At 43.7% G+C, this 16,941-nt stretch overlaps 2 protein-coding genes across 2 annotated transcripts in view; one reads left to right on the top strand and one right to left on the bottom strand.

The window, feature by feature from the left end:
- Nucleotides 1–9,864, top strand: part of LOC138952212 (uncharacterized) — a 78,667-nt gene extending 68,803 nt beyond the window's left edge. Inside the window, exons 2-5 of the mRNA XM_070323818.1 lie at nucleotides 7,255–7,421; nucleotides 7,766–7,897; nucleotides 8,178–8,324; nucleotides 9,003–9,864. Of these exons, the coding sequence (XP_070179919.1) occupies nucleotides 7,255–7,421; nucleotides 7,766–7,897; nucleotides 8,178–8,324; nucleotides 9,003–9,168 (612 nt within the window). The 3' untranslated portion in view covers nucleotides 9,169–9,864. The remainder of the gene's footprint in view (nucleotides 1–7,254; nucleotides 7,422–7,765; nucleotides 7,898–8,177; nucleotides 8,325–9,002) is intronic.
- Nucleotides 3,179–7,233, bottom strand: LOC138952599 (uncharacterized). Its single transcript, XM_070324291.1, has 5 exons — nucleotides 7,147–7,233; nucleotides 6,002–6,299; nucleotides 5,078–5,433; nucleotides 4,277–4,566; nucleotides 3,179–3,776 (listed from the first exon to the last, which is right to left on the bottom strand). Exons 1-5 carry the CDS (start codon nucleotides 7,231–7,233, stop codon nucleotides 3,389–3,391), a joined length of 1,419 nt encoding a protein of 472 aa, XP_070180392.1. The 3' UTR covers nucleotides 3,179–3,388.
- Nucleotides 9,865–16,941: the final 7,077 nt, after the last annotated feature.

Raw genomic sequence — 16,941 nt, 5'->3', positions numbered from 1 at the left:
ATTGAGAATAATCATTTGTAGATGACCATTTTTCATTTCGCGAAGTTACATCCCCGTATACATTAATGTCCTGACGCAACAAGAACATCGACACAAAAATGAACAGGGAAGGAAGAAAGAATCCCGGCCGCCTTCCTCTTGCGATTTCTTCTTACTCTTTTTGTTTCAAATGTTGTGGGGTTTTCCCCGTTCCGATTCTTGGTTTTCGTTTTTGGTTTCGAGCATTGTTCATCTTTATTTTAAAATTCTTTGAAGCGAGTTTGGCCACCAACATACACACACACACACACACACACATATACACACACACACACACACACACACACACACACACACACACACACACACACACACACACACACACACACACATACAAAAGCCCTGTGTTGAACCGCAAGCGAAAGATCTCCTCGAAGCAACTGCTAGAAGCTTCTGAACAGTTGTCTACGACACTGTGCATGTGAATTTTTATCATGAACAACCAAAACATTCCAGGTGCAATCACGCCGTATAAACGGTTGCACCGACTGAAAGCCGCGGGATCGGTTGCATCGACTAAAAGCCGCGGGATCAAGACACGCGAGGTGAGTTTCTCCACAAAATTACAAATCTCTTCTCTTAATTAGTAGATTATCACATAACTTTTGTTTACACTTTGAACTTAGGTGTTGTAGCATCACATCATCGATTTTTTTCATTGATTGCATTTACGTGGGAATGTTGAACTGTGACTATTTACACTTGTTCAAGCGCATTTTCGTAAATTTTGACTTTCAACCTTCACCACTAAAAATCAAGCTTTCGGACAAAGCTACAGACAATTAAAATGTAATCAATGATTATTTATTGACCATTGGGTTAAATTTTATTAGCTAATGTTACATAGTTACTTCATATTTTACGGATATGCAAGGACACTAAACAGTTTGACGGTTGCACACCACGGAAAATCCTTGTACAGACCGGTTGTGCGCCACGGTAGTCATCGGTTGTGCGCCGTGGAAGTAATTGAAAGTTGAAAAGGTTTACTTTAAGGCTGAAAAATCGCTTCTGAACATTGTACAACAAACATCTTGCCATGTAATGGTGTACAGTGGCCAGCAAAAGTATCGCACCAAATGGGAAGAACGGAAATGACTAAAATTGCTTTGAACGAATCGGGAAATTACCTCACATTTTAACGGTCCTAATTAGATATGTAAGAACTCTTCATTTGCTAACAGATTTGGTATCACAAGAAAGAGGGGACTTTCGTATTTACTATGTTAAAAATTCATGATTGTAGTATACTTGATTGTATTAAAAAGACCGTTTGAAAAGTGTCTAAATTGTCAGACCTTTCCTCTCTTGCTATGTGGTGCAATACTTTTGCCGGCCACTGTACAGGTGGTTTGACCCGGATAGTGTACAGTCCCAATAGTTTCATGGAGACACGCACTTTTTTTTAGGATGGTACTCTCACTCTGATATTTCTAATTTTCTATGGCAGATGGAGTCCGGCCTCTGAAATCACCTGTCCACTGCATAAACCATGGATGCGAATCAGCCCTGCTTCATGTGCTGGTATTGTTCTGAAAAATGTGAAGAATTCATCTCCGCTATCGATCATGCTTTGTCATTACACCCCACTGAAAATGTGAAGCTTCGCATTCTTCGGCTTGACGATAAAGCCGAGGTATTCAGATATTGTTTAAAAGACTTCGAAGTAATTCCAAAGACAGTAGCAGAGGGATACCACATTGTTGGCCATAAGAATGAAACTATCACAATAGAATGGAAAGCCGACGAATGCAAAACTGGCGAATGCAAAGCGGACGAGAACAAAACGGACGAACCAGCATCAAATTCGGACAGTGATGAATCAACTGGGGTTTCTCGTCATGGGTATGCATGTGCTGACTCAGCAGTCGGGCACAAGCAAAACTCTTGCCGCATTTGCTGCAGACAAGAAGTCTTGGTTTTGTCTTACAATTGTGGCGTGTGAGGTTCCGTTTGCTTTGGAAATACTTGTTGCATTTTTTGCATCTGTGTGGCTTTATGCCTTGATGACCAATATAGTGGCTGTGAAATTCAGTAATGTTCATGAAAGCTTTATCACATACCCCGCACGTGTATCTTGATCCCGTTTGAAAGCCGTGTTCTTGTCTCCTGTGTTCTGTTAGACCAGAAGCATATTTGTAACTTTTGCCACACTCTTGACACACTGAGATGACGCTTGCCTAAACTCCCAGACGGCTTTGATGGTGTTGATGTCCTTGTGGGTGGACCTATGGTCTGAGCTTGCCCTTGTGAAAGAACAGCGTCCACAGCTTCCACCATCTCTTCGCTAACATCAAGATAGCTATCCGTCGTGATACCAGAGATCTCCATTCTGCAACCTCTCTGCCGGGATCGGTGGGGGTGGTAGCCCGCTATCGTGGGGGTTGGGGGTTGCAGAGAAGCAAAATTTGGAGTTATCGGATCGTACAAAAACGCACAGAACATCGGCAATAAAGGTGGTGGGGGACTATAACAACATAACAAAACAAGAGCTGAGACATTCACCAAATATAACTTGATATTACTGGCAAATTTAGAAGGACAATGTCCCATGGTGCACAACCGCTGGCAATCAAATATTGTCGCGACGTGCAACCATGCTCTTCCGTGGTGTGCAACCGTCAAACGTTTGGTGTCTTTACATATCCGTAAAATATGAAGTAACCATGTAACATTAGCTAATAAAATTTAACCCAATGGTCAATAAATAATCATTGATTACATCTTAATTGTCTGTAGGTTTGTCCGAAAGCTTGATTTTTGGTGGTGAAGGTTGAAAGTCAAAATTTACAAAAATGCGCTTTAACAAGTGTAAATAATCACAGTTCAACATTCACACGTGAATGCAATCAATGAAAAAAATCGATGATGTGATGCTACAATACCTAAGTTCAAAGTGTAAACAAAAGTTATATGATAATCTACTAATTAAGAGAAGAGATTTGTAATTTTGTGGAGAAACTCACCTCGCTTGTCCTGATCCCGCGGCTTTTAGTCGATGCAACCGGTCCCGCGGCTTTCAGTCGGTGCAACCGTTTATACGGCGTGGCAATTGCCTCCCTTTCGTCTCTCATGTCACACTCTCTCCCTCCGGTTCCCCAACCCTTGCCAAACTTTTAGAACAACAACTACGCTAGAGTTGTATTTGGGGTTCTTATATCTTGCGCTTGTACAGAGAAATAATACATACATATTGAGGCGTTCTCTCTCAGCAGTTCATTTTATCAGTAATTGACGAACCATTCGATCTCAGGCATCAGAGTGATATCAAAGTACTTCGCCTTCCGAGCAGTATTCCATGCTTGAAGGGACATAACTCCTCTCGTGTCCAAACTCGTCATCCACCAGGTTAACTCCCCTTGCAAGCGCACTTCAGTGTCGCCGGAATCCTCGTCACAGTAAGGTAACGGAGCACCTGAGCTGACGTCACGGGCGACGCAGAGTTACCTCCCTCGATTTTTAGGTTGACGGCAGGGGCGAAGATGTCGCCGTTGTCGGTCACGTGACGAAGACGAACTCTTACATCCGCACCCTTGACGACTGCGTCGCCGATGTCCGTTGTGCTGCCGGCGATGATGGTGTTGTTGGCGGAGTGGTAAATGGAGGACCAGGGTCTGGTGTCGACGAACCAAGACACGGCAGAGGAGTAGCGGGTTTCCGAGACTACGGAATGGTTGCCTAGCAACACCTCGTGACGCCATATTGTGCCTGTCGTGTGTACCACTTGCCAGCTCCATCTGTGGGAAATAAAAAACCGTTGTAGAGTGTTAACATTTCAATAATAACAACACGTATTGTCTGTTAAATGAGATAGCTACATTCAAACTGACTTTTTTTAAAGCACTGAGGAGGAGGTAGGGAAGTGACAATTCAGGTACATATAAATGATATCTTAAACAAAACATTGTCCTTATGCTGCTATTTGGGCCGGGAAGACTGAAGAGATGCATGCAAGTGCGTGAGGACTAGAGTTATGACGGTAGTGGAGGGGAATGGAGTTGGGATGGTGGCTGCTACAGTGGAACCTCCTTTTTTACGACACCAACAAATCTGAAAAAGTCAGGTCGTGAAAAAGAAGGGGGCTGGAGGTAAATCAAGAGACTGAGAGGTCACGAACAGAAAATCTGAAAAAGTCTTATGGGGGGGGGGGGGGGGGGGGGGGTCTTAATTTGGAGGGGCGGGGGTGGAGGGGTCCCGAAAAAGTGGGTTCCGATGTCAAACAAAAACTCGAACCAACCTGGCTTGGTCATGAAGGAGGTGATGGTGGTCCTTCGCAGAACTGACGGGAGACAACTGCTTCAGGAGCTGCGCGGACAGGTGACCTCCCCTGATTCTCAGCACGTCAGCCTCCGCCGCCATGTTGCCCACAACGACCCTGACCCTGTGACCTCCTCGCGCCAAGAGCAGCAACTCTTCCAGTGACCCCTGCTCGCGCTGGCCTCGTGCGTCGTTGGTGAAGATATGTCTCCAGCACGAGTCCGTCATCCAGTCCAAAGACACGGAGTCTTGGTTGGCTCCCACGCTAACCTGGCCGTTGGTTTAAACAATGTTTTATTATTTTCATTATTATCAAGTGAAAACAACAAGCCTACGGCTTATAATGGTATCTTCAGTATTTAAACTGATAGAATTCAACTGAACTTGAAGTTTATTTTACACGGATGACGATTTAAGGCCGGGCCTTTTTATACAATCTGTCCTTGGGACAAGTACCCTCACCCCCCAAACACACACACACGCGCGCACCCATAAGAAACGCTTAATATTTTAGCGAATTGTGTGAGAATGGGTGGGGGGCATGGAGGGAGAGTGAGAGAGAGAGACAAAGAGAGAGAGATAGACAAAGAGAGAGAGAGAGAAACAGAGAGAGATAGACAAAGAGAGAGAGAGAGAGAGAAACAGAGAGAGAGAGAGAAAGAGAGAGATAGACAAAGAGAGAGAGAGAGAGTGAGAGAGAGACAAAGAGAGAGATAGATAGAGAGAGAGAAACAGAGAGAGACAGAGAGAGACAGAGAGATTCTGTGTTTGTCTATTTCACCTGGCCGTTCAGCAGCCAGCGAGAGTTGTGTCTTCGTCCCGTCGTGCTCCACGAAGACAGCCACATGTAGGCCGGCTCTCTGCGCATGCCCACGTGAGAGGAGAAGTGACGTTGGCCCACGTGCATGACGTTGTGACCTCCGACCCAGCCCTGAGCCGTGTCCCAGTTGACGAAGTGGAACGGGAAGGAGTAGCCACGGTCACGCATGACTCCGCGCACATCCTGACCACGCTTGGCGGCTTCCAGTAGCACCGAGATCTTCTTCTTTCCTCCTGGATCCCCCGTGATGAAGTTGGAGTAGACGGGCCAGGCGAGGAACGACTGTGGAGACTCGCAATCTCCACCGGCAGAACCACCTGGAGAAGAAAATCCAACATCAATACCGTACAGGGATGCTTTACACATGGCCAGTTTGCAGCCTACTTTTACGCACATTTCGTTGGCAAGAAGTCGGGGGGAGTTCCCGAGACAAAATTGTCAAAAGAAAGTTGTTCATGTGATCAGTCCACCCAACTTTCAACCAACTTTTACGCACATTGAACAAGAAGTTGGGTAAAGTTGGCGTGACAAAATTGTCAAAAAGAGTTGTTCGCGTGAACAGTCCACCTAATTTTCGACCGACTATTGGTCGACTCTCAGCAGACACGAAACCCCCGGGCGGTACATGTTGTGCACGCTTTACCTTTCTGCCCGATTCTGGAGCGACTGTTTTTGGAGCCTGAATTTAGCGGAAAGTGTGCGTGTTCTTCTTTTGGTTCGCATTACTATACCCTCCTACCTTCCCGACTCTAGAGGGAAAAGTCGGTTCAAAATTGCAAATACACTTGAAGTGTTTAACTGCGACAACTTTCCTGCGATCTTGTTCCGACAAACCTGCAGCCCAAGGCCAAGCTGCCCATTCCGTAAAACACATCTTATATTTACCACTATGTCCAGCCCCGTAGCAGCTCACGTCTCCACCGACGGCCCAAGACTTGGTGAACCAAGACGCCGAGGCGTTGACGTGGCGGTCGCTGATGACGCGCCTGTTGCCTAGCGACAGTCCCAGCACGTGCAGATTGCTCGTGGAACACAGCAGGAGGTGCCAGAGGGCGTCAACGTTGCTTTGCGCATGCGCGTCGAAGTGTCGGTTGAAGTGGTTGAGGCTAGAGAGAGCTTCTATGCAGACGTGTTCCCGAGAGCGGACGACGTTGTCTGCGTGGACAGCGTAGGTGATGTTCTGCTGTGGATAAGAACGCATTCTAAATTGAGTTGTTTCACTTTTGAACACACTTTTTGTAAGTGCACGAGGTGCACGAGAAAGTTATCCAACCGGTCGGGAGTCAGCCGCGGTGTTGGATTGGTTGAAATTGAGATTTGTTGTGATTTCAACCAATCAGACCCGCGGTTTGTTCTCTCCTGTTTGGGTGGCACCCACTGTCGATTCGTGCGCCTCAGCTCAGTAGTTTAACACTAGTGTTTACCATGTATGCAACTTTTGTTAGTGGAATAAGGTACTGTCATTCTGTGTTCACAACTGGTTACAAAAAATATGTTCAAAAGTGGAACACTTTCGTTTAGAGTGCAGTCAAACAAGGATAGGTTCAGGTGTTTTTATACGAAGTAATGACTTTGATGAAAAGGATTGACGTGTTGTTTGGGCCGACAATTCTATGCATATAGGGTAGGCTGAACTACGTGTATTGACCCAAAGAAGATGCACGAAGAGCTATCTGCCGGAAAAAAAAGACTTGAATTATTATACCCACTGCTTGTGGCTGTCGATAGAGGTAACTGCAATTGAATTGGACAAAAGATGTTAACGAGAGACAGACAGACAGACAGAGACATACAGACAGACAGACAGACAGACACACACACAGAAACAGACAAACAGAGATAAACAGGGAGACATTTCTGCAGGCCAGAGAAACTACTGTATATCAGTTTCATTCTGTGAGTTCGACTGGTTAACCAAAATGATACCAATCGTTGAATTTAATTACTCAGCAATTCCTTACTCCAAAAATCTATGGAAATGTTATGTTTACTTTAAAAATATAGTCACAATTAAAAACAATAGGTATTACTTTCGCATGCTTCGCGGAACTTAGAGCGTGACCGGTCTCGGTCTTCCCCTTGAAGTAGAGAATCATGATTGTGTTCACAAGTGTCATTTTGCATTTTAATTAACACAGCTGGCGTTGTTTGGAGTCGTTGCTACGGCAACTGCCCAGAATGCTTCCGACTTCCTGGTAATCGCCGAAGATGCGGAAGAGAACGACCTTGACCTTGAAGGCATGAAGAAACTGGAGGAGGATGGCACCGTGATGAAATACGTGAAGATGTTACTAGATATCGATAGGTAGGTTACAGCCTTAATATAGGTGTTTTGTAGTGTGCGTGCGTGTTTTTGTGTATGTGTGTGTGTTTGTGCGTGTATGTGTGTTGGTGTGTGTTTGTGCGTGTGTGTGTTTGTGTGTGTGTGTGTGTGTGTGTGTATTTGTGTGTGTTTTGTTGTTGTTGTTGTTGTTGTGTGTGTGTGTGTGTGTGTGTGTGTGTGTGTGTGTGTGTGTGTGTGTGTGTGTGTGTGTGTGGGACCTTCTTCCTCTTCTCGTCTACACGGCTTCTATCCCCGTAAAACGTACCCGTATAATTCTGTATTTGTCACCGGCACCTATCACTGACCATGTCCTGCCCGTGTCACAGTGCGTCCAGTCTGAAAAAGGCTGGCTTCAAAGACCAGCCCGCAGCCTACGAGGCCATCATGGGAGGCAAAACCGCCATGTTTGACATCAGCAGCGCCACCAACCAAGCTAAACGGGAAGCGAAGAGACTAACGTAAGTTTCAATTTAAACTCCATGAGCCAAACTCAGCAAAGTGTGTGTGTGCTTCATATGTCCTGTGATATGCCAATGCAGTTACGTCCCTTACTCCTTCAGTGTGTACAGGCCAGTTCGCAATTATTGTGTTCCAGATGATGATGGTCTGCAGCTCTTCAGATCAGTGTATCAACAGTGTAACACAATGTACCAACCGATCTGCTATTAGAGCATATAGTTCTTGTTGGTCTTGACAACGCAGTGAACTAATCCATGTCCTCATTTCTTTCTCTTCAAGCCTCTTTGGCATTCCCACCTCGCTGTATTACTGCCCGCACCGTAACTACCTGCTGATCTGGTTCCTGCTGTCCTCGGGCAGCACTCGCACTGACATCTGCTTCGTCCCCTGGTGGCCCAGGCAGGCCATCACATACGCCAATTGCACGTGAGTCCCGTCCTGTCACAGTCAATTTACGACTGGCACGACCCCATGACCCAGCATGATTAACAGACCCAAGATGAAGGCCACACTGTTTGTTCGGGGAACCAGAACTTCCGGTCAGAAAACACGTGGAAATTTAGTCCAACATGGATTGCTTTGAAAGGCTTGACCAGCTCCCAGAACCCCAGAACGCCCTAACCCAGCTGCAGCCACTCACTTTGCAAACGTAAATCCTCAGTCAAACGTCCTCAAATAAAATTCTCACCCGCTAAACCATAATTATGGGAACCATATTTCTTCCGATCAAATAGTATGCTTACCGCAGATACAGCTACAGATTTCCAATCACTTTCAGCTTAGGAAAAGAACGAGAAGCGATTACGTCCCTTTGTTTAAAAACATGGCGTAGTGATACATTTGACGCGACTGTGACGACACTTTTCTTAATTCTTGTCCAAAGGAACCAGAAGTTTGAGTTCCCCCAACAGATGGAAAAGCCGATACTAAGAAGATATTGAACAAGATTTAACGGGATTAATTGAGCAAAGACTGTCTTTAATCGCCTCAACAGCTGTACACGGTTCAGGTTGGGGTTGTTATTATGTCACCACACGCCAGGAATAGCTTTAAATAAGTGTCGTTGAGTGTGTTACATATACATCGTTGTCCCGTTACCTCCAGAACGGCCACATGCAGACTGAACTACCCCAGAACGGGTCGCTGTCGGCCATCTTGCTACATCCGTCGGCGCATGCTCGTCATCTGTTACAACTTCCGCCTGCGTCGTTGGGGCTGGAGATGGGTAGTGAAGAGTCTGCCTCAGGCCTGTCGCTGCTCATCGTGCTGAGTCGTCACTGAGTGGTCCCCCCTGATGAGCAGATGCCGCCAGATGCCGCCAGAAGCTTGTAATGATTTAATATCGATATTGTCTTCATAGATCAGTTGAATAATTAGGGATGGCAGCTTCTGAGTTAATCAATATCGGGGGAAAATGTTTATATCAGTGAAAATTGCAGTCTCAGTAATAATCTCAGTCTCTGTGATTACCTCCCCCTCAGTGATAAACTCAATGTGATTGTTTTTGATGTGGTGATAAACTTTAACTGAAAACCTGAACTCCATAATAATCTCGGTGATAAATTCATTCTCAGTGATTGTACCAATCTTCTTGAATTTGATTCATCAGGAAAACCTTGTGCGCACTTTATATTTGTGGCTCCCATGTTTTCGTTTTATTTACATTTTGAATACTTCGGCTGGGGTTGTTTTTTGAGCTTGGTAATTTTTTTTCATTCTTACTGCAGCACGTGCTTCTGTTTTTAAGGGGTTCACCAATTTTGTTTAACAACATCAAACTTTCACGCACCTTCAACTTTTATGTTTTGCTACGTATGTGATCAGATGATTTCTGACGCCAACGTCACAGATATAATCTGCAGAAAGCTAGAAAGCGTTGGTTATTGGTGTTGCTATGAAAGAAAAGAAGAAAAAATAGTAATAAATCTGTGAGAAAAAAAAACACATTCACATACTTGGAAACTGATTCTGTTGTGTTTGAGTGTGTGCGTGTATGATACTTTGTCAGAGCCTGTGTTTGTGTATTTGTTGTCTGTCTTTCAAAGACGTTTGTCTCCATGTATGCGTATGCGTGCATGTGTATGCGTGTGTGTTTGTAAGTATACATGTGAGTGCGTGTAATTCCCAGACCCAGAGGTCTGGGTTATGCGGAGGCATTTGCCTGTGTGAACGGTGACATTCCGGAACTAATTTTCGGCAGACTTAGTTGTTTGCAGAAATGTATTTTTATTGTTTTTTCATTCTTTCTTGAAACTGCTACAGCATGATGCAAAATTACACTATAATAAGAGAAAGAGAGAGAGAGAGAGAGTTTGTTTGTTTGTTTGTTTGTTTGCTTAACGCCCAGCCGACCACGAAGGGTCATATCAGGGCGGTGCTGCTTTGACATATAACGTGCGCCACACACAAGACAGAAGTCGCAGCACAGGCTTCATGTCTCACCCAGTCACATTATTCTGACACCGGACTGGGTGGCCGAGTGGTAACGAGGACTGGGTGGGCGAGTGGTAACGCACTTGCGCTCGGAAGCGAGAGGTTGCGAGTTCGACCCTGGGTCAGGGCGTTAGCAATTTTCTCCCCCCTTTCCTAACCTTGGTGGTGGGTTCAAGTGCTAGTCTTTCGGATGAGACAAAAAATCGAGGTCCCTTCGTGTACACTACATTGGGGTGTGCACGTTAAAGATCCCACGATTGACAAAAGGGTCTTTCCTGGCAAAATTGTATAGGCATAGATAAAAATGTCCACCAAAATACCCGTGTGACTTGGAATAATAGGCCGTGAAAAGTAGGATATGCGCCGAAATGGCTGCGATCTCCTGGCCGATGTGAATGCGTGATGTATTGTGTAAAAAAATTCCATCTCACACGGCATAAATAAAAATCCTGCGCCTTGAATATGTGCGTAATATAAATTGCATAAAATAAAAAAAATAAAAATATCCCTGCGCTTAGAACTGTACCCACGGAATACGCGCGATATAAGCCTCATATTGATTGATTGATTGACACCGGACCAACCAGTCCTAGCACTAACCCCATAATGCCAGACGCCAGGCGGAGCAGCCACTAGATTGCCAATTTTAAAGTCTTAGGTATGACCCGGCCGGGGTTCGAACCCGGCACGACCTCCCGATCATGGGGCGGACGCCTTACCACCAAGCCAAATGTGCCGGTTAGAGAACGAACGAACGAACGAACGCACTTTATTATTCAAGGATTGAGATTTTAGGCTCACGCCTAGTCTTACTATCTGTCCCTGCTAAACTAAGACATAAAAATAAAGACAATAAAAGGACAATTGTCAATCGCAATCATACAGTATTACTAATTACAACATTACCTATACGAATACATAATGCATGATAGAACATTGAAATGTACATGTATCTACTATATAATACTGGTAGGGTTTTCGGTGGTTTTTCGATTCCTGTGACCAAACCGCGCGGATTTGTGCCTTCTCCTTCGGTTGCTATGCCAACGTGACCCAGGAAATCGATTCCGCTAGGTCCCGACTTCCAATTTTGTCCACGAACAAAGTTTGAAGAGGTTTGTCTCGCAAATTTGAGCAGACAACAGTGAACTTTGACCTGAACTTTGACATCGCGGCGAAAGAGATCTGTGATTGGTTCTTCTTCAACTTTCGGTTCGACTAAACACGCGACCGCACCTCAGACGAACCTAGCTGTGTGTTTTATTTCTCTACCCCAGACGAACCTAAAATAATAAGAAGATAGATAGATCTGTTTATCTGTTAATGGAACTCCAAAATATTCCATAGATTTGTTTACTTAATTTTTAAAAGATAAGTTCGAAACATTATCACCTGATAAGTCGCCGTATAACCTTATAGGTTCCAGCGACTAAATATTTTCCCCCGGTGCAACCATAGACATGTACGTCATCATGATCTCCCTTTAATTTGACCGTTATTTTGGCTGTCTTAGTGAAATGGTAAGATATATCTCTATGTTTTTTACATGTAAGTGTTCGGAAAAAATACAGTTATAGCAGTTATGTACAAAAATAAGCAGCATATGCTCTTTTCGCCAAAGTAAAGTCCTTTTTTCTTCTGGTTTCTTATATGTGTCACAGCACACCGCAAGCTTTTAGGCGAATAGCAAGTGAGTGGTATATATATATCATCAATTTTATAGTAGGTAACGGTGTAAATTACTTGCCATGTTCATGTCCATTATACGTTTTCCATATTCCATATGTGTCATTTAATTGTGTGTTGCTTGATGCCATGTATGTATGTGTGTACATGACTTTAAATAAGCATGGATGTGTGCACTCGATTGTGTGTGTGAACCATGTATATATTTTCTGTTGTTCATGTCCATTATACATATTCCATATGTGTCATTGCTTGATGCCATGTATGTGTGTGTACATGACTTTAAATAAGCATGGATGTGTGCATTGTGTGTGTGAACCATGTATATATTTTCTGTTGTCAATTACATATGTTATACTATGCGTTTGAATCATTAAGTATTTTAGACGTCATACTTTTTTTCGTATCTTCACGATGGCTTTTTACCCGTTTAAATTTTAATGCTTCCAACTTTCAAAGCGCTGCACGGCTGGGAAGAGATGCGCACTTTTATCACTGTTGTTCATGTAGACGTAATCATGGATTCATGCAAACGTCATACCTGCTGTATTTTATTTTGTTTGTTTGTATAGTCGCGTGCGGTCGCGCAGTCTTTTTGGTCAGTTCCGCCGTTACCTCCCATTGATGCGAAAACCTATATGACTGTTTTTTGTTATTTTTCTCTCTGTTAATTCACAAGTGGCTATGTAACATGTGTTACAGAATTGCACCGGTGTAAGGGTTAACATTTTATTTTTCACCAAGAGAATATAATTCATTATATGCGGGATAATGTGCGGGGGGGGGGGGGGGGGGGAGGGGTGCAAACAACATTTTCACAAGCACATAACCAACAAAATGACATCGCATGCGCAGCACACAAAGTGCGTAGCACGGGTACCACTAGTGTCAATATAATACAAAGGAAAAGAAAAGAGAGAGAGAGAGAGAGAGAGAGAGAGAGAGAGAGAGAGAGAGAGAGAGAGAGAGAGAGAGAGAGAGAGAGAGAGAGAGAAAACTCAGAACTCAGAACTCAGAAAGTTTATTGTTTAGGCCAACCGACCCGTTACAACCGGTACATATATCAAACATGACAGCCTCTCTCTCTCTCTCTCTCTCTCTCTCTCTCTCTCTCTCTCTCTCTCTCTCTCTCTCTCTCTCTCTCTCTCTCTCTCTCTCTCTCTCTCTCTCGATGTAAATAACTGGTGTAGTGCTAATGCTATGCTTGTCCATCCAATAAAAACTAAAAGTATGGTAATCGCAACCAGACAAAAACATCAGATTTCTCCACTCAAACTAAATCTTACTATTGGTACGCAATCAATTGAACAAGTTCAACAGCATCGCGTTTTAGGGGTAATTCTTGATTGTGAATTCAAGTGGCAGGCACAAATACAGCATATTTGCAAGAAATTAGCCAAGAACGTTTTCCTCTTATCCAAGTTAAAGCAATATACCGACAGAAGGACTCTGGAAATGTTCCACCATGCTCATGTAATGCCTCACATTAATTATGTTTCGACGCTCTGGGATGGCAGCAGTGATGTCCACTTGAAAAAGTTAGACTCTCTCTATCGTCGCTCGGCCAAACTCATCGTAAAGGATAATGCCTCAACAGATATGAAATTAAAAATGCTTAACTTTCTTCCACTGGAAAAGCATCTCAAGTTAAACAAAGCCATTTTCATGCATAAATTGTATCACGGTAAAGTGCCGATTTACATTACATCATTATTTAATAAAGCTACCCACAGATATGGGTCGGTCAACTTGATCCCACCAATTCCACGAATTGACCTGTATAAGACCAGTCTTGCTTTTTCGGGTACTTCAGTTTGGAATTCACTTCCATCATCCTTTAACCTTTGCCGGATGCCGCTTTTGACTACACACTCCCGACGATGCGGGTTTGTCTGAACCCATACATTTGAAAGAGGGTTTTTACCGTTTATTCCTCTAACGACGATGCGGGTTTGTCTGAACCCATACATTTGAAAGAGGGTTTTTACCGTTTATTTCTCTAACGACGGGGTGGGTTCAGGGAAACCCACAGCGCTACTTCAGTGGTTGCATCGAGTTTCTCCCTTCACCGACCTCTTGCAGGGGAGGGAGAGGGGGAGGGAGAGGGGGAGGGAGAGACTGAGAGAGACTGAGAGACTAAGAAAGAGAGAGAGAGAGAGACTAAGAAAGAGAGAGAGAGAGAGACTAAGAAAGAGAGAGACTAAGAAAGAGAGAGAGAGAGACTAAGAAAGAGAGAGAGAGAGACTAAGAAAGAGAGAGAGAGAGTCTAAGAAAGAGAGTGAGAGACTAAGAAAGAGAGAGAGAGAGACTAAGAAAGAGAGAGAGAGAGAGACTAAGAAAGAGAGAGAGACTAAGAAAGAGAGGGAGAGAAAGACTAAGAAAGAGAGAGAGACTAAGAAAGAGAGAGAGAGACTAAGAAAGAGAGAGAGAGAAAGAGAGACTAAGAAAGAGAGAGAGAGAGAGATATATATACTAAGAAAGAGAGAGAGAGAGAGACTACGAAAGATAGAGAGAGAGACAAATAAAGAGAGAGAGAGAGACAAATAAAGAGAGAGAGAGAGACTAAGAAAGAGAGAGAGAGAGACTAAGAAAGAGAGAGAGACTAAGAAAGAGAGAGAGAGAGACTAAGAAAGAGAGAGAGAGACTAAGAAAGAGAGAGAGAGACTAAGAAAGAGAGAGAGGGAGACTAAGAAAGAGAGAGAGACTAAGAAAGAGAGAGAGAGACAAAGAAAGAGAGAGAGAGAGACTAAGAAAGAGAGAGAGAGAGACTAAGAAAGAGAGAGAGAGAGAGACTAAGAAAGAGAGAGAGAGAGACTAAGAAAGAGAGAGAGAGAGAGAGAGAGACTAAGAAAGAGAGAGAGAGAGAGAGACTAAAAAAGAGAGAGAGAGACTAAGAAAGAGAGAGAGAGAGACTAAGAGAGAGAAAGAGAGACTAAGAAAGAGAGAGAGAGACTAAGAGAGAGAGAGAGAGAGAGACTAAGAAAGAGAGAGAGAGACAAAGAGAGAGAGAGAGAGAGAGACTAAGAAAGAGAGAGAGAGAGACTAAAAAAGAGAGAGAGAGACTAAGAAAGAGAGAGAGAGAGACTAAGAGAGAGAAAGAGAGACTAAGAAAGAGAGAGAGACTAAGAGAGAGAGAGAGAGAGACTAAGAAAGAGAGAGAGAGACTAAGAGAGAGAGAGAGAGAGACTAAGAAAGAGAGAGAGAGACTAAGAAAGAGAGAGAGAGAGACTAAGAAAGAGAGAGAGAGAGACTAAGAAAGAGAGAGAGAGAGACTAAGAAAGAGAGAGAGACTAAGAAAGAGAGAGAGAGAGACTAAGAAAGAGAGAGAGAGACTAAGAAAGAGAGAGAGAGAGACTAAGAAAGAGAGAGAGAGAGAGAGACTAAGAAAGAGAGAGAGAGAGACTAAGAAAGAGAGAGAGAGAGAGACTAAGAAAGAGCTAGAGAGAGAGAGAGACTAAGAAAGAGAGAGAGAGACTAAGAAAGAGAGAGAGAGACTAAGAAAGAGAGAGAGAGACTAAAAAAGAGAGAGAGACTAAGAGAGAGAGAGAGACTAAGAAAGAGAGAGAGAGACTAAGAGAGAGAGAGAGAGAGACTAAGAAAGAGAGAGAGAGACTAAAAAAGAGAGAGAGAGAGACTAAGAAAGAGAGAGAGAGATTAAGAAAGAGAGAGAGCGAGAGACTAAGAAAGAGAGAGAGAGAGACTAAGAGAGAGAGACTAAGAAAGAGAGAGAAAGAGACTAAGAAAGAGAGAGAGAGACTAAGAGAGAGAGACAGAGAGAGAGAGACTAAGAGAGAGAGACAGAGAGAGAGACAGACAGAGAGAGAGACAGAGAGAGACAGAGACAGACAGTCAGATAGACAGACAGACAGAGCAACTGACAACAGACATACAGACAGAGAGATACGGACAGACAAACAGAGAGACAGACAGTCTCTTGGAGACAAACAGGCAGACAGACACTGTTCCGCCGCTTTGGTAATTATGGGTGTAGCAGAACCCGCGCCGTCGGCAGAGGGATAGTTACAATCACTACTACTCTTTAAAAGTATGGGTATGTGTGAACCCGCGCCATCGGTAGTGTTTATGTAAATTATCATAATCAATTAATTCTGATGTTTTGTCATGTACACACTAAAAATTTGCAGACAGAGAGCAAATTAGGTGTGTGAGAGATACTTAAAATTTCAAAACGATACCTTTAATGGTTCCAGAGTTACAATGATTTTAGTGTGTCTCTGGGTACAGGTGAACCCAGGAAGCACGGCAAAGGTTAAGCACCTAAAGTCATTAAAAAGTTTTAAAAAATGTGTTAAAAGCCACTTAATGTCTGAGTAGTTTAACGCCTTTTGACTTACCAAACTTAGTATTACGTCAAAATATGCTGTGCATTGTATATTCTGAACATATTTTTGTTACACTATTGCTACATGTTCGATTGCCACCAGCTTGTATTTAATTTTTAATTTTTTTAATTTTTTTGATTTTTTAATTATATAATTGTGTGTCTATGCGTCCCAAGGACAGATTGTAAGAAAAGGCGTTGCCTTAAATCTAAATCCTTGTAAAATAAAGTTCAATTCAATTCAATTCTCTCTCTCTCTCTCTCTCTCTCTCTCTCTCTCTCTCTCTCTCTCTCTCTCTCTCTCTCTCTCTCTCTCTCTCTCTCTCTTTCGCACTCTCACACACATACACACACACACTCTGACTTTCACTCCTCTCACAAACACACACACAGTGACACACAGTGACACACACACACACACACACACACACACACACACACACACACACACACACACACACACACACACACACACACACACACCAGGGCCGGACTAGGGAAACAGGAGGGGGGGTTGCCAGTGGTGGTCCAGGGGGAAATCCCCCTGGCGGGGTCAAGGGGGGTCAGCGCCCCCTGAATCTG

Source organism: Littorina saxatilis, linkage group LG17, assembly GCF_037325665.1.
Source record: "Littorina saxatilis isolate snail1 linkage group LG17, US_GU_Lsax_2.0, whole genome shotgun sequence".
In the NCBI taxonomy this organism is placed as follows: Eukaryota; Metazoa; Mollusca; class Gastropoda; order Littorinimorpha; family Littorinidae; genus Littorina; species Littorina saxatilis.
The sequence above is the reverse complement of the archived record's forward strand: the minus strand, read 5'-3'. Positions and strand labels throughout refer to the sequence as shown.